Below are 27654 nucleotides of genomic sequence, written 5' to 3' on the forward strand. Positions count from 1 at the left end.
AAAATAAGGCCCAGGTATAATCTTTAATATATCCCATGGGCACCCTTTCTTATGATTTTATCTATGTGCAATTGAAAGGAAACTCCTCTAGAAATAAAGAGACTGACATGTCACATCATGATATTAGTGCAGTGTTACATTTTGTGGCCCATGTTCAGTGCAGCCCTCGGTGATCTGTTCCAATAAGGCAGATAACAGCCAGTAGGATGATGATTCACCCGTCAAGCAATAATGAGCAGCCATTGCATCACCTTCTGTTGTTTATTATACCCTCAGGCTTTTCAGAATACGGTTGCCTTGATAAAAAGATAAAAGAAAGGAACATAAAACTTGGGTGAAAGAAAAATCTTATTAAACTGAATCTACTTCTTGTCTCCTCTTTCTCTGTTCTCTTTAAAGTTATTATTAATAGGGTTAGACTGTTTGATAGTGAGCAATGTTTGAATGAGAACCTTTACTGGTGGAGCAACACCTCTGAAGGCACTTGGTGCTTTAGTCAATGAATAGATGAGACTCAAAGAATGTAGGATGGATTAGAGCAAAGTCCAGCCCGGGAGAGACACAGGTACATTATGGGCCAAATTCTAAACACTTTGTTTCATATATTCGAATTGTCCAGATGTCAGTAAGAACTCTGCCAGCATAAGAGAGCTGAGTAAAACCTGAGTGATCCCCACAGGCTTTGAAGCTATAATAATGTTTATGTCTCAACCTCCTCTCAGAGTTCATAATGAGCATTAATTAAATACACCTCAGGGCTCCCTGTGTAAGAGTCAAATACTCTTACTCCCACTAAAGAGAGAGGGGAAACCAGTGCTTGCACAGGAGGGCTTGGAGTTTCTTCTGGCTCTGGGTCCTATTTCAAAGGACTTTGAGTGGTCAACCGGACATCAGATCTAGCTGTGACCACAAAGATTTAGTTGTGACGTTGATCCTGTGGCTCAGTTTTCAGGAACTCTGACCCCATCCGCTCCCCATATCTTCAGGCAGAGATGTTGCTTAGAGATCCGTATGCCAATATTCTATTTATCTTTAAGAACATGGGGTAAAGCAGTAATCTGTTTAGTAGACAGTCGATGCAAGTGATGTTGAAGATAGCTGGTGTACTTAATTTATGTGAGGTAGGCACCAAGTGCAAACTTAGTAATAAATACACCTAATTTGTTAGCCTCAAAAGTCACCACTGTAAAGTCCTCTCTAGTCACCGAAGAAATAATTCAACACATTCAGTTAAGTAGTTAAAACAAATACATTGTTCTGAATGTGAAACAAGGTGCCCGATTTTACTCTTGGAGGGAGCACTGACAACGTCTTTGTCACAGAAATCGCACTGGATTTCTCTGTCACTGTGAGCCAGAACATACAAGGAAATGATGACATAGTTTATTGCGTATGAGCCTCATTCTGAGATACTTACAGGAACAAACCCTGACCATTGCCATCATAGGGCCATTTGCTTAGATATGGCCCATGTGCCTAGATAAGGTCTCTAATCAAATGATACTTCAATTTCCTTTCAGCTGTTTCAGAACCAGCACCCACCAGAACCTTGACAATGGTGAAAACTTGGAGGGTGAAGACGGACTTATTGTACAATAACAAGCTATCATGGTTCACACTATCTTTTGCTGCTGCTGAACAGATTCCACATGTGACCATAACGGGCATGCAGGAGAACTTCTGCTCCTTCTATGTCGTGTGGTAGTACTAGCAGTGCTCTCTGTTTAAGCTCACTGGTGGAGTTTAGGCCATGACCAGCACTCATCTCAGTGATGGGTAAAGAGAGCAGAGAATAACGTTTGGGTCTTTTAAAGAACAAGATGGGAGAATCACCATAGAATATTTTATGTCTAGAACTGGCTCCTCTTGGGCTGTGAGTCCTGCAATACCAGGCAAGTGTTCACGTGCAGATCCCCCACACAATCTGCCCTGGAGACTAATAACCTAAAGCAAATCATCTGCACTATGTGCAGGTTCCCTTCATATAGACCATATAGCTCCAACAGCAGATGAGTGTACACACTTGTAAGACTTTCATGCTAATTCTCATACTCATTTCTTTGTATTATTCCTAGAAATTTACGGAATTAAATCACTCTCCCTTTTCCCTAGACAAAATCAAATTTGCAGCACTTCTACTTTTCTGAAGTTCTCATGGTTTCTCCAAGTTTTCTGTGGTGCACTTAAAAGCAGTGTTTGGTTTATAATTTGTGACATTTTCAATTTAGTTTTTTATATCTAGATTATGCCATAAAATCTCACATTCATTTAGCTGTCTAAAGTAAGGGAAAAGTTATAAACTTTTGCCCCATGTCTGAGACAAGACTTTTCTTATGGCAAAGTGACCATCAGGAGGAAGCTAGCCAGACAGTCTGAGTGATGACCTAGGGGGGGTGATGGAAGCCCCTGTGGGACAATGCTTTTTCCTGCTTCTGGAAGTCCCTCCTATTTCCACATTGGCTTGTGCATCCGGTACTTTACCAGGATTCTCTTTCACATCAAAGCATCTCTCCCCGGGCTACACATGTAGGGGCACAGCCTTAGTTTCCATGGGAAATAGTTTTATCCCAAAGGAAAGGGAAAGAAATGTTTGGTTTAAACATGCTTAACACTCCCCCTTCTGTATAAGGCACTCTGTTGTTGCACTTTCTCTGGTCCCTTGGGGTATCAACATGCTCTTTACCACACTCATGCTTATTTTCTTAGTTGAGGTGTTTAGAAGGGGCCGTGGGGAAATTTTGCTTTCATCCACATTGGTTAAATAAGCATCATCAGGCTGAAAGCTTGCTAAATTAATTGCACCAAATTCTTCTTTGTTGGTTTCACCCTTAGGATGAGTTGGTCCCAGTTCTACCATTTAAAATAACTTTGTGACGTAGACAACACGGAATTTGTGTTTCTCTACTAAAGTTATTAGAAATACAGAAGCAGCCAAGGTATGGGTGATAAAACTGTTGCTTGTCTCTTGCTTAGTGAACAGATCCCTGAATTATGTGGAGGGATCCATGAATTTTCCTGGAAGTCAAGGAGGTGTTTTCAATAAAGAGTTCAAATCAGATATGAGTTGCTTACTCTGTAATTTGCTGAGAATTTTGTGCAACCTCCGTCAGCCCATAGAGGAAAAAGAGATTTCTGGAAATTAGACTTCTCTTGAGCTGAGTGCTCCTCTTGAGTAAACAACCCACCAGCAAAAGTTGCAAGCTTCATGATAGCAGCTATAACATCTTAAGGATATCGATGTGATGAGGTTTGTAGCTGATATTGACTTATAAAACAGATGGGCTTTGAGTGCACAAGCCCTTTTCTAAGCTTAGCAAGAAGACAATAGCATGTTTCTGATTTGACTGAGTGTGGGACCACTCAAAACTACACAAGTGTTTGCTGGTAGTCATGAATCATACCAAGGAGGAAACACCCACTGCTTTCTGTGGCCAGGATTAAACCAAGCCTGGACACTCTAACCACATATGCTCTTCCTTACTCCAAATACTTAAAAAACATGTAATTTGGTAGCCCAGTTACTCCTTTTTTGAAGTCTCCTGAATTTGTGTGTTTTTCAACTGTTGATGCCATTAGTTCCTCCTCTACTTCCCTCTGTTGGCATGTAATCTCTTTAGGTTGGTTGCTCATGCCTTCAGGGTTGCTGGGTTTCTTTCCATGCCAGGCTCTTTGATTTTGTCTCTGTTGGGCTGCTAGGTCCTTTGATTATTTGAAGTGCTTTGAATGCTGACTTTAATTACATTGCCTTGTAAGAGGCTCTTCTACAAGGTTTGCTGACTGCAAGGCCTCTGACTGCCTCAGCAGCCATGCTGCTGGGTGGGGAAAGTGCCACGGAACACGTCAGCATTATAAAGACAGTAGTCACTGAAGTGCAAAACTGACAAATCACCTTCAAGAATGTGAGACTTTGTGTTGTTTTGTTTATTATATATATATATATATATATTTCTCAGTACTGGCAGAATTTAAAATGCTTACATCTACAATGGAAGAATGCTAAATCTGGAAACAGATCTCTAATGTCTCACTCAGAAGCATGGCATTTTTCTTAGTGACAGATTGTCAGCCATGGCCAAGCAGGGCCCAGCAGAGTTGAGGATGTGGATGATTTGGAGACTGTCCAGAATAAAGGAACAGGAATGATAAAAGCTTTATAAAACATGAGTGATGAGGAAATGTTAAAGAAACTGAGTTTGTTTAGTCTAGAGGAAAAAGACTATGGGGGAAAATGTATGAGTTTTTCAATATATAAACAATTGCTTTAGAGAGGACAGCCATCATTTGTTCTCCATGGCCACTGTGAGAAGGATGAAAATAAATCAACATCATCTGCAGCAAAAAAAAAAAAAAAAAGTTAAGCTACACTTTGGGAACTAGGTTTTGTCTGGATATTGAGCCCTTTCACTGGCAGATTTGAGAACGGGTTAGAGCAACACCTTACAGGGAAGAGGTGACTAAACCTTATTCTGACTCATGGGAAGGTATAGGACAAAATGATTGCAGGAGATTCTTTCCAAGACTTACAGCTTTATAAATTTTTGAAGAAGGACTTTGAAGGGAAAAGATTTGAGCTGGGTAAACACGTAGTGGCTTTTTCTAACTGGTAACTCCAGTCACCCTGGTGTCATTTAAACAGTAAAAAATTAAGTCTTTCCTGTGTCAGCCTTTTTGGGAAGAGTTTTTAAAGCCATACAGATACTCTGTTTAGCTCTTCTTTAGAAGCTCCCATTCTTTCCTCTTTGTTCATCCTCTTAACTTTCCTCCATGAGATGTAAAATATGCTTTGGTCACCTGCTTGAAGGACTTGGAGGAGGCTCATTCAGCTTCTCCCACTGGTTTAAAAGAGATCCCCAATCTGCAATCACAACCAATCCAGTCTTCCCAGTAGGGAAAACAGTTCATGGTGCCATGGTGGGATAATAGAGTTGCACGTTTTAGGTATCACACCTCAGGCAAATCATTCTGGGCCCTCACTGCCACCCTGAGGAAGTTTTCAATGCACATTCATCTGATGTTACACCATTGTGTGGTCAGATTTGCAGCCCTATTTGCAACAACAGAAGGAGTGTGGTGTTTGCTGCACCCTTATAACAGTAGGCTTAAAATCATCTGGTGAAAAATGCCTTCTGATCCAGCCAGATGGTGGGTCAAGGGCAAAGTGGAGGAAGAGATGAAAAAACTGAATGTTTTAGTAAGGGTTTTAAAACCGTTAGAAACATTTATGCAGTAGAGGAGGTAACCAGGGAACCTTTAGAAAATGTCTTAATGTGGTTTTCACCTTAGAAGTATTTTTCAGGGAATGATAATTCATTCATAATTAATTGGTAATGGATTTATTATTATCAATATTGATTTCACTTGACAAGGCGAGACATAAAGTTAACAAGTGTGAGGCATTGTGTGCAAAACATGAAGTACCTCCAGGTTCATTGCTGTGCCAAGTAGGTTGATCAAGAGCCAAGATTGCATCAGGGGACCCCTTACTGCCAGTCTGCCAGAGAGGACAAGAGTCCTGGAGGCAGAACTGCCATCAAGAGAGGAGGCATAAGCAGGCAGCCTTGAGCAGGCCATGGGGGAGGTAGTATACTTCTGAGATTAAATCCTATGTGCCTTAATAGAGACAACTTCTCTCTACAGTATCTTTCAGCATTCTGCTAATTAAAAAAAAAAAAAAAAAAAAAGACTAGGATAAATTTACAAAAATAAATAAATTAAAGAGAAAGTAACTTTTGCCAAAAAATGAACTTTCATGTTCAACTTCTGCTTGAAACTAACTTCCCAGGAGCCAACTTTCTCAGGGAATAGCCTGTTATCAGATAAAGGAAGGACTGAACAAGAAAAATAATTCCTTTGTTATGAAAGTCATCCCCCTTTATCAGGGCCTTCTCCCCCAGCTTTTAATGCTCACTGAATTTCTTCTGATCTCTTAGCATCTTTGTATTTTCCCGCCTGTCTGTCAACCTCCTCTGAGGGTATTTTCCTTCTTGAAGCTAAGCTTTGCAACACAACTAAAAGAAAGCAAACAGAAATGTCTTCAATCACTCTAATTACTTAAAAATTCATAATCATTTCTATAGCCAAAGGCAGAAAAACTAATTATTTACTGTCCCAACCAGTTTTAGCACCTCCCGGGAAAATGTGCTATTGAGCCAGCTGCACTGATGCATCTGCAGCAGGCAGCTCTCATCGCTGGGACCCAAGTGTGCCAGCATCACCAGTGGGACTTCTTCAGCTTTGAACAGATCTGCTGCAGCAGGGTAGCTATAAGGCAGAGGAGCTCAGCCACCGGGGACTGGGAAGACAGCAGCGTCTTGCTTCTCTCCCTAGTGAACCTTCTGGCCATCTTCACATTGGCGTTTACAGAAAAGTGAGCTATTTAGGAAAAGATTGTCATTTTTCTTTTTTCTAAGTGCAGCCCATTTAAGCTTGTTACATAGGATGTAATGGAAAAAGAGCACCAGTAGAATTCTGGCTGATGCGGGCAAATACCTGTCCAAAAATTATTCACTGAGCGGTGACACTGCCTTTCTGTTTATGTGTTTGTTTGCGTCTTATGGAAAGATGCCCAGCTCTGGTTACTGCTGTGAGAGATTTGGAGGATTAGGACTTGCTCTCTACCCCACATTATGTTGCTGTCAGATTCCACTGGAAAATCTTCTATAAAGGGCATCCCCTTCCTCATCCTTTTGAGGCAACTCGTATCTTCCTTCTTATGTATCTTCCAAGGGCCTTTCACAATCTGCCTCCTGAAGTTCTGATCCAACATTTGTGACTTCTGTGTAACATGTTCTGAACCAAAAAGACCTTTCCCTCAAAACCTCAAATTCTTTGAACTCCCCCATCCAAATTCACAACAGACTCTACTTTCATGTCCTTCTCTTGCTTTTTGTTGTCAGCTGGAGTAGACTTGCTGCATTTCTCAGTAAATACTGAGAAAGATAAACCTGAATACACAGCCTTTACTGAGGTCTCACCATGGGTTACCTCAGACACTGTCTGCTGTTCTACACTGGAGCAAGAAGAGCAGTCAGAGAGCTACAACATGTACAACATGTAATAATTTACCTGGTCTCTGACAAGCTTTAATTACCATAGCTGATTAAAAAGACCTGGAAAGGCTAAGTGTGAATGATGGGGATCTAGCAGAGGTGGATGGTCGGGGATGATAGATCAGACATGACATGATGATAGGACAGAGAGGATAACAGGGCTGTCAGCACTGGAGCTGCATGTGTCAGAACTAAGAGAAGCAGCAGATCTGAGACAGCAGTGATGGCAAGGGCCCTGCAAGGCAGGGAATGGATATGAGGGAACAAGCTGGGAAATGGAGAAGAGGGCATTGGGATGGCAAACATATCTATGATCAGCAGGTGCAAAAAGGTATACTCATGTTCTATGTTAGAAGTGCATTTACATCCTACCTTTCCTTTGTGCAGTGAATGTTGTGGAAAGGACTGTACTATTTTTAACCTTTGGAATTGAATTAGGCTATTGTGATATGCATCATAAATCAACCAAGCATGTGTCTAGTCCTAGCCATGTATCCAAGACAGCAGCGGCCACCAGCTCAGGAGCCATTGCCCTGGCTGAACGACAACGCTGCGTTGATTCATAAACAGAGGAAGTACTTTAGCAAACCGACTTTTTAGCCTAACTTCTGCCAAGGACACCCCACAGAGGTACTTGTGGACTCCATCAAAAGGCTGAGTCTCCATTATGGTATTTAGTCTAGGCTTCAGTACATCCAAAGGGCTGCTCACAACTTTCATTGCATTTGCCCCACCTTGGCCTTTCCCACTTTGGCTGTGCCCCAGCTCCTAGATGTCCCAGCTCCTCCCTCGGTCAGGCTTTGGCTTCCTTTCCCAGCCCCATCTCAACCCTTGCTCTCCCTGCCCTGAGCACAGCAGTCCCTCTGTCAAGGCCAAGGCTCCCACCTGCTTGGAGGGGCAGTGCCATCTCCTCCCAGCACCCAGCTAGGGTACCTGGCTTGCATAGCTGGGGCTGAAGCCAGCACAGTTCACCAGCTGTAAGGAAAACCTCTGGGGAGTTACGTCTGCTACTGTTTCTGGCAGAATAATTATACTGACACACGCACGGGAAGTTTCTACCTTTTCATATGTTTTCAGTGAGAGAATTCAGCATTGTTTCCCAGGGTTACCATGAGCTAATACTGCAGACATGGAGCCATGACAGCATTTTTCCTTTGTGAAGGCATAGGAGTAGTGACTTTCCCCTTCAAGGAAAGCCCTATTCCCTTCTTCCCATGCTTTCACTCTCCCACCCACCCAGCACAACTTGATGTTGCATTGATTGAGTAAATTGTGCAGAAGGATGCAAACATCTGGGTGTTGGCAGAGTGTCTCCCAGATGGCCAACACTCTTGCTTCCTTCTTTTTCAAGATGAAAGGGTCCATTTTAAAGCCAGTTAAAAGAATATTAGAGAATTGATCTGAACAACAAAGTGAATAGGCCAAGAGTTAACATTTCCATCCTCTACTGCCCTCTATTGAGAATGGATCCATCTGCAGAAAAAAAATCTAAAAATGACAAAATTCAGCATAGAGTTTTATCCCCACAAAAAAATCACAACATTTTAAAGCCCATATGTTCAGTTCCAAACAAAGCTTATAATTTTGCTTTGTTGACATATTTGTTAATGCATTATTCGCAGGTTCCATACATGAAGGCAAAATTGTAATGAATTAACCATTCAATCCCCACAGAGTAACCATTCAATCCCTAGGATATGCTTATGGAGAACCTGTTATATTAATAACCCAACTAATAATAAACCTATTATGGTAACCCAAAAACATCCATCTGGGACATGATCTTGCCAGGTGGAAGCTGCTCTGAGGGTTCCATATACAATATGTTCCACATATATTATGGCAAAGACCCTTTGCTTTCACCTTTACCTAATCAGCTCAAATGTCAGTGGATGAAAGAGCAATTAGTTATACTAGTCATCCTTGGAAACTAGAATGACACATTTACCTAACAAAAAAAAATAACTCAGAAGAAAATCTGCCTCTTCACTTTAAAAACACTCTATGGCAAGGTGATTCCTTGGCAATATCATTCCTTCTTTGGAAGTATTTGTGGAAAAATGTAGAAGAACAGAATGAGTTATAGTGATGCTAGTAAAAAGATGATTGAAAAGATTATCATGTTCTGTATTTTTCTACCATTTTATCATCGGAAGAGCTCCAAAGGCTTATAAGTAATTGCTTGCAAATTAATTATTTGCAAAATAATTACCTGGAGGTAATTATCTCAAAAATCACAATCGACAAGCAAAGATTAAATTTGATTTTGTTTTACATAAAGGGAAATTTGAGGGAAAAAAATCAAGTCTAAAGTGTTTAGGTCTAACGCCTAAAACTAGAATCCTCCATCTCCTCTTGTCCTTTCAAACAAAAAAGTTTTAATATTCACAGGTGTGTAGCACTTTCAGCTATATAAAGGATGGCAGTGGATTCATATTGGTAAACCACACGACCTAACATTTTCTGAGGTGAACATGTCCCACTGTGACATCTTCTTCATTGTGGAATTTGAGAGTGAAAACTTAATGTGTTGTGGATAAAGCTGTGATGATTTGAAGATGAATTTGCAAGAAAATGCCACCTATTTTGGATGCTGATTCCGGATACGAGTGGGAGAAGGTTCACTACTCTGGCCTTTCCTCATTTCCCCACTATTTTGATAGGTGCCCACCGATGTTTCTAGGTTCTCTTCTGCCAATGACAACTAAACTCTGACAGGCTTCACCCAGCCCAATTTATTTTTTCCCCCCTTGCATACAAAATGGTGTAATTTTTACAGAAGTTGTATTTTCTTCACTATCTTCTGCATCCCAGATCCATAAAATAACAGGCTTACATTCCAGAAATATTTTTCCTTCAGTATAAATCTGAGCTCCCTGAATGGGGAGCTGGGATCTTAAAAAACAAAGCCCTCTGCTCCTAGAGCTCTTATGGCATTTCATAAAAGAAATAATCCATCTTTTGCCAAGCAAGGATTCTCTCCCACAGACCATCTATGTGGTTTCCATCTGCACGTTAATTGGAAACTGCTTGGGGTAAAAAAGTATTTATATGTTTCAAATTGAAGCTGTTCCCATGCTCTGGCAAGGTGCAGGGAGCTCTCTTCCCACAGTCCAGCCCTCCAAGGAGAAACCACAAGCTGACTGCAGACCTTGAGCGCTGAAACTCTGGGGCATTTGGGTGGTATCAGCCAGGCCGAGGTGGAGCCATGTGCCACTGCTCGCTAGAAGGAGCAGTGTGCCTGTTTTCTCTTGGGCAAAGGGCTCTCTGCTGGGTACACTCCTGCCTGCAAGTCTTCAGCAGAGTCTCCTTCTCTCTGCCAACTGTGGTTGAAGGAACACGTATTTGGTATTGTTTCTGCCAGGTAAACATCTTTAATGCCCCCAGAATTGATGCTGATGACTTCCTTCAGGCATGTAAGTCGCGTAACACCTGGGAGAAACCTAGAAACACAGATGAGCCCCCTCAGCACAAAAACTAAGCTGAAAAGCATCAGAGGCTGAGCAGAGAGAGCACTTCTGTCTTACTCAGACCCTCTCTGGAAACAGGGGACTTGCCCATACAGAAAATTACAAGGACCCTGAAGACCAAAAATGATAACTGGTAGATAGGCTTTGCATTGCTCTTACCAGGAATAGTCCAGCAGTGGCTTACACTCGATCAATTTATCAAAACAGCTTTCTCCATGTGCGAGGGCTAAGAGCTTGGGCAACATTCATCCTCAAGGAGCACTCACAGAGCAGATCTAAGGAAGATTTCACTCAAAAACTGCTCTGGCATCTCCTCACTTAGGAAATTATAGGCACAAGCAACCAGAGAAGGGGCCTGGATAGATTGTACCCTGACTGGAAAACTGTTTTGCGGACTTGCTCTCTGTGCTGATCTTCCTTGCAAACTCATCTTGGGATCTCTTAAGAAAAAAACCCCAGTATATATAAAACATCAGAGCAAGTTTATCCATGACATGAGAAACATTCCATGGCTATTATTTTAGGAATGGATCCAGATGGTGATCTACTGCAGCTTAGTAACCAGAAATATTTTTATGCTGCTCTGAGATAAAATTTTTCTCAGGTCTGAAATCAGAGGAATTGACTGACAGTCTCTCTACAGCAAATAAATAATGTGAAGACCCAAATGGAGTATTTATTTTTGTGATTAAACTAGTCAGCAGGTTAATTTTAATATAATGTAAATGCAGGATTTATGGAAAGGATAGTACATAGCTAAATGCTATCTAGCAGTTTTCAATTCCTACTGGGACTTCACTGCAATGTACTTAAAGCCCCATCCTATGCTTCAGCAGGGCTGGAAGCCTGTTAGTGCTTTGAAAGGATGAAAGCAAATGAAATTGAATAGCAAACAAAAAAAAGTTCAGACTTGATCAGTGATGATGAGAGAATTCCAACTGGGTCCGCTTGGGAGCAATGATCAAGAATTAAAGTCTTGATTTTTTTTTAAGCTAACAAATGAAGCTTCTTTATTCTACTTAAATAGGATAAGAAAAGCCCTATTAAAGGGAGCTAACAGTTGTACTAATCTGCAAGCCACATCTCTCTTGGCCCCAGTAGGAAAAAAAGAAGGAAAGACTTCTAAAAATGTTTAACAAAACCCAGAGAAAATGAGAAGAGCAAGAGATAACTCAAAGATGTGCAACTTTGTCTCTGTGGAAGAAGAAAAGTCTGTTTTCATACCTGAGTGAAGGGGCAGGAGCATGGGGTGCAGCTCTCATCCTTTGCACTCCATCCTCCAGAGTTTACAGTCTGCAGGCTGACTGCAGAGGGGCTCTTGCCAGGTGTATGAAGGTGGCCTGGGGCTTGGGGTTTTGCCCTTTCTTTTTTTTTTTTTTTTTTTTTGTTTTGACTGAGGACTTGATCCCCCCAGGCACCTGCCTTACCAGGATTACTTGCATTTCTGGCATGAATGATCTCAGCAGGTGGCTCTGTGAGGGCAGTGTGCCCATTCCTGGGCAAGCTGAAATATTGGCCCGCTCTGCTGTCACATTGGCAGCCTTTAATGTATGCTCATCTCCATATAAGTATTGCTTAGGCTCCAGATTTGGCCAGTTGTGAGATTACTGTACCATCTGTAATCCATACGCTCTCTTGAACCTCTGGCTGGCTCGCTGGCTAAGGGGATCTTTCAGCACTCCTGCTGTATCTCCTCCATGTCCACGTGCTCTTGGTGGCACCATTCAGCGTCACTGACTTGACTCTAGCTGACAGGGACAGCAATAGCTGTGAAGATGTGTCAATATCCCTGGCTGCCAACATGTGGAGGGAACCTGAATGCATGCCCAGGACTCCTCGGGAATTAAGATGTGGCTTCTAAATCTTGTGTCTGTCTCTGCACAGCCCTGGTGACCTGTGCTGGCTGGATTAGTGACAGAGTAATGCTGTAAGGACACTTTCACAGGGCTGCTGGACTAATCCCTCAGCAGGGGAGGAGAGAGAGGAATAGCACGAGTGAGATAAGAGAGAAGATCCCTTGGCATGTGTGTACCAATAAGTTAGGGAGGAACCATTGCTATGAGAATTGAGGACAACATGCCCTCATTAGTCTAAGACACATAAAAGACATGCGGCATGGGGTGTACAGGGACAAAGGATAAAACTTGGCCCCATTGTAGAAATACGTAAAACAACAGCTGAAACAGAGTCTTAGTTCACTCTTTTTTTCATATGGACCAAGCCCACCTGTGAATTGATAACCAAAATATAATTTCGCCCTCATCTCAAGTCAATGTTTAAATGCAAGTGATGAGGAAGAACTCTCAGTAGGACCCTGAGCTCATTAAGCCTCAAGAAGAGAAGGCTCAAGGGGAATCTTACCAATCTGTAGAAATACTGAGTGAGGGAGAATAAAGAACAAAATATGCGAAATACAAGAGGTATTGAAATACGGTAAATCCAATTTATACTTTAAATAAAACGTATTTACTATGGATGTGGTCAATCATAGGAACAGGTTGCTCATAGAGATTGTGGAGTCACCATCTCTGGAGGTATTCCAAACCCAACTCAATGCAGTTTTGTGCAAACTGCTCCAGCTACCCTGCTTTGAGCAGAGAGGTTGGACTAGACAGGCTCCAGAGAACCCTTCCAGCCATTTTTTTCCCTTTACACCCCCTCTCATCATGGATTCAAACTGCACCCTCTTGAGGAGATCAGTACAGTTCTTAAACTCCTGCTCAGCAGACACATGTGATGGAGATGTATGTTTTTGCATAAAGCTCACAAATCCTCCATGTCTTAACATTTTTATGTAAGCATTTGCCCCTAAAAATGAAAGCTATAAAGTGCTTCCTGACTTGCTGTTAATGATTGCAACAAACAGAGCAGTGATGAATTCAAGGCCAAAATGGGGGTCTTTCAATGACCCTCAGAATTTCCAACTGCTGCACACAAACCCCGTTACTACAGAATTGTGACACAGAATAATGAAGTAATTTATCCAGGCTAAAATGGGTCAGAGTTTTGACAGTGATTTCAGTGAAAGCGTAGTGAGGTCCTTTGGGTTTGGCTATATTTTTCAAAGAACCTAACCTGATTCCTAGTACAAGGAAGCATGCCCAAGTTACATGGCTCTATATTTTAAACAGAACTTCCTTTTAATAACCTGGGTTTGATGCGTTTTACAATGTATTTATTATCTCACACTGTGATATTTTGTAACTTAGATTTTCAGCTAACGAGTAGCTCATCTAATGAAAATAATGATTTTTTCATGCTGTACTACATGGAAACTTAAAGTATTTCAATTAAACAAACCACCTCATTAGTGTGCCTTGATAACATAGTTGAGTTTTCTTTGATATGGTCAGAAATATATAGCATGCTTTTGGGATGCAATCAAACTCTCCAATAAACTTGTTGCTAAAGACAGCTGACTAGCACCATGTATTTCTTGAGCAGTCAAATGACCTAGTTTAGAAGTGTTTGAAGCCATTTTATACTTTGGAAGGAGAACAAATTAACCTTGTTTAACAAGTAGTTTTCAATTTGTGTCCCAGCATTCTTCTGCACTCTACCATCTCCAGAGCAGCAGCATGGCCTTATTTCATCCTTCCTGTTACATATCCTATATATTTAATGCTACAGCTTTGGGAAGCACCTCTCATCTGCTGCATGGACCCTTGGAGGGGGTAGTGTCATTGCACTCAACAAGTATTTGAAGCCACAAGGCTTATTATCTGAGGTCTGCTTCAGTTTTTTGTACTCACTGAAGAACTAAAAGAGAGCCAGGGTCATTGCTGCCTTTCACTTTGATTTATTTGGCCTGTTCCTTTGAAAGTCTTGTTCAAATGAATATTGCAAAGATAGCAGAGCACTCTGCAGCAAAACTCCAGCTTTTGGTTGAGACAAGGCCAAAATGAGCTATATCTTTACTGCAGAGTATTTCTGTGGCTGCATTGGGATGTGGGGTCAGACCTGTGGCTATTATAAATCAACATATCTCTGTTCAGGGAGCTGGTTTTTATCAGATGAAGATCTGGATTCACATTTCCATAGTTTCTCTGAGAATGAGCATTTCTGGGTAATGTTCCTTCTGTAATGCTAGGGTATATTAATGTTACAGTGAGTTGCTGTCTTTTAGGCTCTTCCCTTGAAAAATTTGGTTCAGATTTAGGTCTCCTTATAGCAAAATGATTTGCAGAAAATATCTCTGATTGTTGAAAGTAATTAACTACTCTCTCATCAGCTGCAGTGGACCACACATTTAACGCTTCACCATCTCTATGTATTCACTATAAAGGAGAAGCAGATGAAAGACATTTGGTCCATGTGCCAGCTCGCCTGTACTAACCCTTCTTGTCACTCTACTCCTTTGTCAATTCTTTCAAACACGACTTTAGTGTGGCTTCTTATCACTGTGAAAACCACATCAAGCAACAAACAAGCAAGCTTTTCGCACGCAAAACTTAACTGGTGGGCTGTTACATTTGGGAAGCTACATGGTATCTCCCCACCTGCATTCTTTCTCCCTCAGCAGCAAAACTAAAGTGGACCTTGTTAGTTTTCTATTCAAGTTAATTTTGATGCCTTCTGTTCTCAGCAGATAAGATCTTCATCCTGCTGCAAAGAAATATCTACACCCAAGACGCAAGGTCTCATCTACCTTTGCCTGCCTGTTACAAACCCTAAATTCTAAGCTTAATGTAAGTTGGCAGTGTCCCTTTAATCAAAATTTAAAGCTTGTCTTCAATCTCCTCAAAGCACTTAAAATCTAGCAGCTTTAGAAGGAAAAGAATCATTAGTGCTGCCGTTCTCTGCTTCCCAGCAAGCGGGAAGTTTGACCGTGGGGTGCTACACGGTGTTGTGTTGCTCTCCACAGAGCCCTATTTGGGATCAGTCTGTCAGACTTTTGCTCTTTTTGCTGCTCACAGGGAGGAGGGCGCAGAGCAATCAGAAAATCTGCTCAGCAATAAGATGAAGCCAACACTTTCCTTCAGAAGTTTGGAGCAAGCCCTTCTTTGCACCTGCCATCTCTGTAAAGACAGGTACTAAAATTCACATCTGACTATGTCAGAAATACTGCATTCAGCTGTCCCAGCTTCTATCACAGGCATATCTGCTGAGAGAGGAATCAGCCATTTAGTCTGGGATGTTCATAGGAGATTGGTTCCCGTTCAGTCATTCTGATTCCTGGACCAGTGAGAAGCCAGGCTTGCAGTTTGGCAGCCGAGTGCTTGGAAAGCTGGCTGTGAGCCCCTCTGAAAGGTTGGCCTTGAATCTGCAAATATGCAACTCGGAAACCCCCGTAAGGAGCAGCCAGTCTGATGCCAAGCATAAGCCAAGCTCATCACAGCTTCATGAAAAAATAACACCTTCTGGGGTTTTTGCCATGCACAGCAAAGTACAGTATTGCAAAAATATTTTGTAGGCAGCTTTCTGTACAGTAACCTGCTGCTCTGCAGGCATGGCTACCTAACATTGATCCAGGCATTTCTTTCAGCAGTGTTACATCTTGTGTTTCTATCAGCGTGATGCTTTCGGATTTAATATGCTCTGTTGTTTGCTTCTCAAACCATTTAACTTTTCTTCCAATTTCCCTTCAAACAAGATGAATTTGCATTATTTCTTTGTTACAAAACATCATAAATATGGATGTATATGGGTACCTCTAGGCCTTAATTGTTTCCTGTTGAACACCGATAAAAATGTATCTGGACAGATAGATATTTTAATGTGTCTCTAATTATTAATGTACAGTTTAGGTTGCACCTAGCAAGGAACATCCAAAGCCTCATGTGCACATATTTGCTCACTCACTTTCTCTCTGCTTCTCTCCCTTTCACATGTAAAGTGTGTAGTAATGTGCTGGGCTTTTACCTTTGGAGAATTTGTTTCAATCTGACTTACATTGTAAGCAAAATTGAGTTGCAGAAGATCATTCTAATTACTGGAAGTATTTGCCTAATCTTTAGTATGTTATAGCCTGGTCATTACCATTTACAGAATGTTATAATTTTAGATTTTAAAATGTGCTCACAGCTGGGCAGTACCTTGATAGCTCCTGCAGTGAAATCTGGTGTGTGGGGAGTGTATGCTGCATGCAATAAATACAGTGTGACAGTATAAAGGGCAGGACACTTGGTCCAGTGAATGTGCAGTAGATCATCGTTTGAAGGTGAATAATTTTACATGTAGCTAGCTACACAGAACACACATCCAAAGGGATTCTTACCTTCATGTCTTCTTGAAGAATGAAGGCACTTATGGAGAAGTAGGGTAACGAGACATATGGAGAAGACAGGAGGCAGCTCATTCATAGACTTAGCACTAAGATATGGATACACTTAACTGAAGAGGGAAGGAGTGATGCTTTTTTCTCTCTTTATATGATGAAAATAAAAAGTGATCAGGATAGATTTTTGTTATCCTCTGGGCATTAAAAGCTTAAATGCAAAATGCATGATTTATTATATCTAGCCAAATCTTAGGGGGTAAATAGGCAGTATGGGGAATTAGTTGTTGTTAATTGGACTTCTGAGCTGAATTCCCAGGGTGCTGCACTGCAAGCACATCCCTTTTGTCTTAATATTGAAACAGGGAGAAGCCAGTTCTATGATGGATTCATTCCACTATAGAACAGCAGAGCACGCTAAATCATCTTCATCAAAGTAAGTTGCACATGTTGAATGTAAATATTTTAGGGTTAATTTCCACATGTACTATAAAAGGTATTTGTTTCTCCATTGAGCATTTTGAAACTGTAGAGTAAATCTTCAAGTAGCATAAATTGCCTAATTGTTCTCTAATATCTGAAGATATGATTGCTGTTCCTTAAGCTATTGTATTTAGATCACATTTTCTGTGTAGTTTGGGGCAGTCAGCTCTGCTGCTGGTGAATTGAACTCTTCAGAATTCCATGGCAGTGAGTGTGCTTTCAGTGATACTAACAAAATGTGCAATCTCGAAAACTGTATTTCATGTTGTTTTATCAACACTATAAACAGTGCTCCTTCTTTAGAAAGTTTTAACAATAATCACAAAAAAACCCCAAAACCCAAAGATCCCTCACAGATTCAGGAGACCCAGAAAAAACAGCCTTTGCATCAGGCTTTTGTTCTAGGAGCCAGTCCAGTCTCATATGCTGAAAAAATTGATAAAGTACAAATCCCCAGAGCCAAGCAGAGGCCACAGGTCACACACCTCCTTTAGCAGCCTGTTGTAGTTGATCCTCCTTGCACAGCTAATTGCCATTGGTATAATCCAAAAGGTAACTGAGAAAAACAGTCTTCTCTCACATGTTTGACTTGGTAAAACATCACAAAGAAATGTCCCTAGTGCTCCTGAAGTGCTCAGAAAAAAACTAGGCAGATGTTTATATGAATTATAAACCCCTTAGAGAAGTTAAGAAGCAAAACCTTCCTGTACTGTTAATGTATCTTTAAATCACTAAGACAAATATAATTTTTTAAAAGGTAACTAATGCATGATTGACCTTTCTTCATTCTTTATCTCTCCCCTCATCCCTGTGTGGTCAACATTTGCTGTGGTAGGTAGCCCTTCCTACTTTAAAGGGCAAAGCAACAGCAAAATATCCAAAATTCCAGATCCCTTTGACACTTAACCTCTCACTGAGTAGTTTGGTCTCAGTCAATTCAAAGGAGTTTTATTGTTTATTGAACTTGAAATAGAATCTAGCCTATACCTTTCTCACCTGTTCACGGGATCCATGTCAACTTATGGCAGATGGTTTTGAAAATTTCTTGAGGAAAGGGGCAGCTACTCCTAGTATTTGGTGTTCACTACTCTCCCAAAACTTGTGCAGATAAAGAACTGTAATTTAATTATCTTTGCAGAGTCCCTGAGATTTTATTAAATAGTAACATCAATTATGCTTATTTTAACACTGGGAAAGTTAGACTTAAACTAGACTAGTGTTTGGGGAACTAGATTGTTAAGGTGTTTGGGAGGTAACACTGAGTTGCCTGCAGACTTTACATTAAAGATACCCAAAATCAAGGTCACCACCACCAGTGCCCACACAGCTGATTACACTGCCCTTAATTAAGTGATTGACCCAAGTCTGCCACAGGAAACTGTGTCAGTGAGGGTGCTTTGCCCCTTTGATCCTGGGCACAGGGCACATCCTCCCTGTAAGTCAGGGAAAATTTGGCCATGCCCTTCGCCTTGGGTGGCTGCTGTTGGAGGAGGGAGCAGTGTGAGGTGATGATCCCAAGCAGCTCTGGAGACATTTCCAGTGTGAATCTTCCTGGAGATGTGAGATGCCTACAGCATTGCACATATTGCTGGGGAAGGATTGCCTCCATGCCCTTGATGCCTGGATGGTCAGAAGGCTTAGACATGAGAAGCAGACAGAGTTTAGCTTCATTAGGCACCAAGGATGAAATGCAGTTCTCACAGCCTGGAAGAGGTGTGCAGAGCCCCTTTATTTGTCCATTGCTCTGAGTGGAATATGCACAGCCTGACTTACCATGGCTGCTCCAGGAGAACCGATGCAGGGGATGTCGTAGGCCAGGGACCCTGACTTCAGCTCCGGGGCTGATGAAAAGCAAATGTGAGCTGTCACCATGCAGAATTCACAGCTGCATGGGCTGCCCACGGGCTCAGTATCCTGCTCTGTCTTAAACACTTTCCACAGGGGAGGGGGAGTGCACACAAAGCCTGTTTAATTAGGCGTTGTGTAGGAAGGATGAACTCTATCCCAAGTGAGATGGAGGATTGCATGTCTCCTCCAGATGGTGAAAGCTTTTTTTTTTTTTTTAAGGCAGGATAAAATAAGCAGGTGTGAGTATGGGGCCTACCTGTATTGGTTTTAATCAGCAACTTTAAGCAAACTCAGTGTTCTCATCAGAAAAGGGGAAAAATAAACAGCTGAGCACTGTGATTCATTTACACTTCAAATATACTTTGAGTTGGTTATTCCTCAATTAATCAAATAGCTGGTGTATCCCTAAAGTAGTATAAAGTGACACGCTGTGTGAAATCAATTTTCCCTTCCAAAATCATTAAATTCAGTAGCCTGTGACTACATCCCTGCTAATTCTAGTACCGGTCCTTTCATCCTCCATTAACTTTGGCACGCCTAACAGGCTGTCAAAAATAATTTCCCAGAACGTAAATAATTCAGAAATTAAAAATTAATAAATAATAACAGAGAGCTACTGGGAGATAGACTGGGTCAATTAGTCAGCTCTGCATTCTGTTTCTTCGCAGCAGGGGGGCAGCCACATTCGTTACTAGAATCTTTCCTCCGATTCCTAGGTCTGATTTACGGCTCTTCATTACTGGATCCAGTCAGACACAATTACCTCCATCACTATCTCAGTTCCTAACTTCAAAGAAACACACATTTTCTTGTCTGCTTTTTTTCTCCTTGCAGCAGCCTCAGCTTGACGTCCCTGGAATTTCTTCCACGCGGACTAATTAATAAGACTTTGACTTATCATATTCACTTCTCTTCTTTGATGTCCTACCTTAGTCAATCATCCTATTTAATTAGAATTTCAATGATAACTTTACTTATCTGGTGGCTAGATGTAAATTAAAATAACGGGATTTTAATTCTCTTTCTTACAGGGTTATGACATTTTTGACAGAAAAAGTTTCAACCCAAATACGATATTATGTACTTCCTATGCTAGGAGTGCATTCCACTAAATTGTTTTTCCCTTTGCTACAAAATAATTTTGCTTGTTTAACAAGCTCTACTGAAATGGAAATGAACTACAGCTTCTCATAACATAATTTGCACAGGTCTGTGTTGTGGAAGGTTATGTTGATAGAAATTAGTATAATCAGATTGTGACGCATGCCACATAGTTAACAAGGAAAGGGAATGAGATTTTTAAGAAAAAAATCAGTTCTGGAGAGACAGTGGACCCTAGGACCTCTTCTTTCTCTCCTTTCCAACAGTCGCTAGTACTTCTCCAAGGTTTCTTGTTTCCTTTCCACATTTATGGACCTAAGCCTGCTCGTTGTATCCAAGCAGCACCTGAGGCTGGATTCTGACATTTCTAAAACACATATTCATATGCTGTTCACAGAAATGGTATCATGCCTGTGACTTAACAGGAGCAGCATACTGCTCAGCCATCACATCTTTTCCTCTCTGCAGTACCCAGTATGTGCTTGCCCACAGGCTTGCTTTCCTTCCCACGCCTCTTAGAATTTGCCAGTCTAGACTGGTACAACAGCAAGTGAGTATGAGTGAAAACATCTCTCATTTTTTAATTGAAGCTTATGGTGGGGAAAAGCCCCAGAAAGATTCATGAAGAGAAGTTAATGTGGTAGTAGAATCCTCCTGGGGCCTGGTAGATTCTGAAAGTGGTACAGAAGTGTGAAGAAAATATAAGGGGATCCAGCCAGGCTTATCAAGCATTATGCCTTTGGGAACTCTTGCTCTTACCCTGCTGGAACTTTCTGTGTGACCAAGCAAATGGTCGTGTACATAGGTAGGGGCTTGCAGTAAAAAGAGAGAGAAAGAGAGGACTATGTGGAAAAGAAAGAAAGGATGGTCATCATACTAAGAATTGGTCTTAAACTGTGCACAAAGAGTTCTTCTGGTGCAATAAACAGAATATGGTGACAACCTGCTGGCTGGTGCAAAATACACTCCATTACTAAACTGCCATCAGAGACTATTATCTTTCTAATTGGATCTGGTGGAAAAGAGGTTTACAGTTTTGTACCGCCAATAAGCAAGTACACCCTGAAGCCAGCCTCCAGTTTTCTCTAGGAAAAAGGTCCACAACCTCAGATACTATGCTTCCACTAACATCCTAGAAGGGAAAAATTTAAAGCATGCCACTGTTACTTTACGCACAGCACTGTTGGGCTGTGCGTTTGATAACCCATCCCCTTTGTTGAATTCAAGGAAAGAAGAAAATGCAGAAAGAGTTAATGAGGCATGTTGGATGTGGAAAATGACTGCTCTCAAAAGAGATGTTTTTTGGTCCTGTGAAGAGGTAGGAGTAGCAGAGAACATGAATCACTTGACTAATCTGTACAAAATGGGCTTAGTGAGCTGCTGCTTCAAATCTTATCCCCACATTAGATAGCATTAAACCAGTTGTCATTAAGCTAACATTTCTAGATACTCTGGTGAGCCGTTTGCCTGATAGCCCTGTTCCTCTTAAAAAATGAACTGGAAATGCTTAAAAACTAGGCCAGTGCACTGGCAGAAGCAAATGGCTGGAATTTAATTGACAGGTTCTAAAACCTACACCAGTTGAGTTTAGAGCCTAAATAGGGTAAGTTCAAAAATGTATCAATACTATTGTTCAATAATAAAATAGTTACCTGTTGCACTGACAACATCTAAACTATTCTATCATAATTTAATAGTGTTGTTTTTTAACAATTGGATTCTGTTACACTTTTATATTTAGGCATGATTATTTAATCTAATTTAATTGGCTTTCTTATTCCCCTCAGGGTTCTGGGCCTAGAAAGTTCATGTTAAATACTCTAATTGCTCTGAAACTTACTTGCCTTCTAAAATATGCTCCTATTTTAAATATACCCTAAAATCTAGTTCATACATATTTTCTCTTCTTTCATGAATTAAAAAAAATCTGGTGTCCATAATTTGCACTTAAAAAGAGTCAATAATTAACCAAAATAATAATTATAGATTGAAAACAGGGAGGTTGCAGTACAACCAACTGTGAGTTACACACCCGTAAATAAGGCCAGGAGCACACATCAAAGCTTTCTGAGCACCCGCTACTCTCTAAAAGCAGAGCTGAAGCTGCTAACGATGGCAGCAGCAGCACCCTATGTGTTTAATGCGTGGGTCCCTGAGTAACATTGTGGAGCAGTGCTCAGGTCAGTGGAACAAAAGAGCATTTTGGGGCTCACAGGTGGTGGGCCTAACCCTGTCCTCCTTGCAGATGGTGGTTTCCCATTGATGCTATATGAAGATTTTGACCATGTGGGTCAGCAGCGATTATGGCAGCAGCCACAAGGCATTCACACGCGCCGTGAGAAGGAGGGGATGGACTTGGTGTGGCAATGGGAACACCACCACTGCCACCAGAGGCTGGGGAGCAGAAGTGAGGGAAACGTGTGCTTTAAAATGTCTTGGTCTTTCATGTGTCATTGCCAGGTGGTGGGGTGGGATCCAGACCCATTAGGGAGGTCACAAATGGATAGCAGAGGCCAAATGCTGATTTCAGAGCACAGAGGCAGCTCTGCTTGTCAACATGCTCCTCAGCTTGGCAGGGACCTGGGTATGTGGGATAGGAGCTGAAACAAACATCTGGGAGAAGTGTAGCCCAGGGACTATTTCTCCTTTCCTTCCTATCAACACAGTGCTTAATGAAAACATGAGGGGCTGCCAGGGATACCTTTTGTGCATTTGGATTTTAATAATTATTAAAATGGCACCACTGGAATGCTGTTTGTGGCTACTGACAAGCCATCCTATACTCCCTTAGCTCTTGCTATTTCCTTTATTTTCTTTTCTCAGGGCTCTACCACAGGCTATTAAATAAATTTCACAGAATATTCTGAGCTGAAAGGGACCCACAAAGATCATTGAGTCCAACTCTTAAGAGAATGGCCCGTACAGGGACTGAACTCACAGCCATGGTGTTATTAGCACCATGCTCTCACTGACTGAGATAATTTCATAAGTCAGAAAACGTGAACCCAGCTCAGGAAACCTGAATCATGCTGACAGATGAACACAGGCAGATGTACTAAAGGAGAGTCCCACTTACTGTGTCCTGTTTCCCTATGCTTTTCCTGGGTACCTGTGCCTTGGAAATGGGAGTTTGAGTCAGGTGGACCTGACCAGCAGAGAAAAGTTTACAACTTCATGCTCCTGCGTGAGCACCTGCCTTGGAGCACATGACACAGTGAGTACATGTCATGGGAAACGGGCACCAGGATTTTCCATCCAAGACCACCAGCGCAGCTGCTGGCACAGCAAGGAGGTGTCAGGCAAACGTGGGTATTGTGTTGCTCTCCACAGGGCCCAGTTTTGGGATCACTCCGTCTGCCTGGTCCAGTGCCCGGGAAGACCAGTGCTGGGCAGGAGCAAGGGCATCTCGAGGGGAATGGGGCACAGCAAGGACAGCCCTGCAGTGCTCCAGGCAAGGCTTTCAAGGAGTTCTGGGGGAACAGCCTTTTCCCCGTAGAAGTTTAGTGTAAGACATGCAGTTTCCAGGTGTGTCACGTGCCAGTTTGCCGTGGAAAACCACGTATGAGTGACTTGTAATTCAGAGCTTCGAACAGAAGGATGGGGAATGGCTTCTGGGCTCACAGATATGTAATTACCATAATGATGCACAAACCCTTCTTTCTGAGGACAGAAGCCGATAGTTCAGAAAAAACAGTTTTTCGGTAAAACACACAATAAATAAAATCCGGCCCCCACCGCGCCCATCGCTGGTGCTCCCGGTCCCGCCGCCGAGCGGCGCCGCGCCCCGCCCCGGCCCGGCCGGCCCGTACAACATGGCGCCACCCGTGCACCTCTGTTCCGTACGCCATGGCGGCGCCCGCTCGGCAGCGCAGCCAGGATCCGGAGCACAGCGCGCAGGCGCCGCTATTTGTTCCGGGCTCCTGCGCGCCCCTATTTCAATGGTGACCCGCGCATTTCCGCTTCCTCTTCCGGGTCCGGCGGCGCCAGGTATGGCGGCTTGCGGCCGGGGGCTGTGGGCGCCCATCCGCCTCCATCCGCGGCCCGGCGGGCGGCAAGGGCGGCCCGAGGCCCGTGGGCTGTGGGGAGGGACCGGCGGCGCTGCTGCTGCCCGCGCTTGGGCTGGAGCGGGGGGCAGAGCTGCCCGGCAGAGAGGCCGGGCCTCCCTAGGCCTCCGCGGTGGGGCTCCCGAGCAGGGCCCGCGTCTCCCGGGGCTGCAGATGACGCTTATGTTTCTATAAAATACGTAGCTGCTAAAGCTTTAAGCAGTTTCCTAGGAGCGCATGACATAATCCAGGCAAGACCAGGATGGTTAAACAGCGTTCAAGTTAGTTCGGGTGAATCTTCTTTGCAGATCGCATCGTGCCCGCTGTCACGCGTTTTGTTGTTCTGTAATATAGTGGTGTTGGCTGTCACTGGTCAGGAAGGGCTTTAATTTTACTAATATCGAATCGACAGCTGCTGATTCACATCTGGTACAGTCGTTCAGTACAGGTGGTCCTGTGACAACCTGAACTTCCGTGTGGATATCGAGCTCTTAACTAGTGCCGCTTTGTTTTTGACTTACTCAGGTGTGAAAAATGGTGCAGCGCCTGACATACCGCCGTAGGTTGTCCTACAACACAGCTTCCAACAAGACCAGACTGTAAGTAAGACAGTTTGTAAGAAAATTTCTGTTGTAAAAAGGTGGTGTTTCAGTTTTGATTGATAACGTTAACTGCTTATTTTTCTGCTGTACCTAGGTCCCGAACACCCGGGAACAGGATTGTTTACCTTTACACCAAGAAAGTGGGAAAGGCACCCAAGTCAGCATGTGGTATTTGCCCAGGAAGACTTCGTGGTGTAAGTATGATCATAAACACCTAAGGGTGTTCGTGTGGAGCCGTGTTTTTTTCAGTACAAAGAGCCTTTCCAAATAATACAGTGTGCCTGTTTATTGACCAGTTCTTGTTGAAAGAACTTTTTCCTTTAAGATACTCTTAATCAAATGTTGTAAAGTTTACTGGTAAAATAAGCTTTGGAAACTCAAAACATTTTTTAATGCTCCTGATTTTGCATTATTGTTAAATATGAACCCTCTTGTTTTAGAAAATCTAACTAAAATTTTTAAAGCTAGACAAGGTGATTCTGTAGCAGATCTAAAAATGTAAATTGGGCCTATTAGACCTGCAGAAAAAAGGGTAAGCCAAGTTTAGAAAAGTTTCAGTTTTAGAAAAAGGAATTAATGTTTTTAACTGTTTTTCTTTGGAATGTTTTCTTGAAGTAACACCATCGCTTCTAACAGTTATGGGAATGCTTGCAAAATGTTGATCTTTAGCCAGTTCCTGTCTTTGAAAAAACAGTCTTTTTTCTAGCCAATTTTTTTATGAACCTGTTGATGAACCACTGGGGTAGAATGAAAAGATCAGCTGAGGAATGCTGAAGATGGTACATACAATGAGCTGCAGCCTCAGTCACTTCTTAGCATCTTGAATAGTAAATTTCTGGTGTTGCTGCTTTTTTTTTTTTTCTTTAAATGGCAGATACACAAAACTGCTGTCTTATGACACACTTCTTTTTCTTTTTTTTGTTGTTTGTAGGTCCGTGCTGTGCGCCCCAAAGTTCTGATGAGGCTGTCAAAAACAAAGAAGCACGTTAGCAGAGCCTATGGTGGTTCCATGTGTGCCAAGTGTGTCCGTGACAGGTAATGTACAGAAAGCCGGCTTTATTCCTGAGGTTGCTTCCTACGAGGTTCTTAACATCTCTTCATTCACATAACATGGCCCCAAACTTTGAAGGTTCTGCTCTGACACTGGTGTAGGGAAATGGAGAGTGTGAGCGTGGGGCACGTCAAGCAGTGATGGGTGCTAGTCTGTCCCTTGGATTTGAGGGAGTTTCTGCATGTGGAGCTCCTTTGTGGACACTTAATGTTCTTTGGGATTTCTTACTGCACTGTTGCATGGATGCTGAACAGTCTGCTTGTGCTGGATTTTTATCTTTTGTATTGAGCCCCCATAGTAAAGATTTTCCTGTTCTGTTGTCCTGTTCTGCCTCCTGCAAGTTTAATTGAATTTTTCACTTCTTTGAAATGTTTTGGGATTCAGAGATACTACTTGCTTGTATGTCAAGCAGCTTTATGTGGTTAAGCTTTAAAATGGCCTTTGCTGGGCCTCTCTGAATTCGGTTTTATTGTGTAGCAACTGCATATTCTGTGCTTCCTTGGCAAGTTTGAGGAAAAACACGACCATGAGTGTGTCATCTCTGTGAATGGTAATCAGAGCAGGTCTCTGGAGGCAGCAGTCTACTGCAAGTTTTTTTCATCAGTACTGCCAGCATTTGTTTTCTTTTTGGCATGTCTAAGTTTTAAGATAAATTACATTAGGCACCCCTGAAGATGAGCTGTTACAGCTGCAGAGACACAGCATAACTTTTCTCTGTTGAAAGCCACTTTTTTTCTGAGTGTTTTCCCAAAACCTTCATGAGCTTGATAGGTAGTTTTTAGTGCATGAGTATGTTTTATTCTTACTGTGCCTAAACCAGAAATCACAGCCACCTCCTTCCCTATAATGGTCAGGTTTTCTCCTGCACCTGCTTAGGCATCTTTGATAGGTTTTGTGTACTGTAGGAGTAGCCATACGTGCCAGATACGTGTAGAAAGCATTTTAATGTTTAAAGATAGAAGAGTGTATATGATATAATTGCGCTCTTAACTCAAAACTATCAAATAGGCTGTTGATATGTGAGTGCTGATAAATAGATCTGTCCCATCTACGTGGTGGCTCTGCATGTCTTCCAGAAATAGCTGTATTTTGGCATGACTTGTCCTGCTAGGCTTTTTCCCTGTTGATAGCCAAGGAGCTTTAATCCTGACAGGGAAAGTGTTCCTGTTTTTAATAACTGGGTGCACGTAGAATTTCCTTTAGTTGCAAGGAAGAGAGCTGACCACGACTGGTCACACCAATTCTGACTTTACCAGAATGAAATTAATTCGCCAGTTAGGAGTTCTGCTTTTTGTCTTTGAAGTTTGTGAAGATGGTAAATTTTCCCACGTTCAGCCATCAAGTATTACCTTGCTTGCCTCCAAGCCACTTACCTGTAATCCACAGGCACCCTAGGCTGCCATCCCCCAATTGCTACGTTCGTACAGTGCCACTGTCCCTGTCTTCTGCTGCTGGCAAGAACAGCAGTGGGTTCCCTTTTTATGTAACTGTGGAACTAACACCACCTGTGCAATGAGTGTTGGAGATGGCAAAATCATTTGTAATTGTCTTATTTTTTGTGGTTTTACTTTAGTAGGTAGACACATATGCTAAAGTAGTTTTTCTTTTCCAGGATCAAACGAGCTTTTCTTATTGAAGAGCAGAAGATCGTTGTGAAAGTGTTGAAGGCACAAGCACAGAGCCAGAAGTCAAAGTGAACCTATTTGTAATTTCAGCCCAATAAATGAAATCTCCACTTCTGTGTCCTGTCATTCCATGTGAAGAGCTGGGCTTTGGTGCATTAAAACCTG

The 27654-nt window shown here is 42.2% G+C and overlaps 1 protein-coding gene across 1 annotated transcript; it reads left to right on the forward strand.

Moving 5' to 3' along the window:
- Positions 1–8829: 8829 nt before the first annotated feature.
- On the forward strand, positions 8830–27599 carry RPL34 (ribosomal protein L34). Its single transcript, XM_048305244.1, has 5 exons — positions 8830–8840; positions 24737–24810; positions 24908–25007; positions 25745–25848; positions 27477–27599. The coding sequence occupies exons 2-5, from the start codon at positions 24746–24748 to the stop codon at positions 27559–27561; spliced, it is 354 nt and encodes a 117-aa protein (XP_048161201.1). The 5' UTR covers positions 8830–8840; positions 24737–24745; the 3' UTR covers positions 27562–27599.
- Positions 27600–27654: the final 55 nt, after the last annotated feature.

This window comes from Corvus hawaiiensis, chromosome 5, assembly GCF_020740725.1.
Source record: "Corvus hawaiiensis isolate bCorHaw1 chromosome 5, bCorHaw1.pri.cur, whole genome shotgun sequence".
In the NCBI taxonomy this organism is placed as follows: domain Eukaryota; kingdom Metazoa; phylum Chordata; class Aves; order Passeriformes; family Corvidae; genus Corvus; species Corvus hawaiiensis.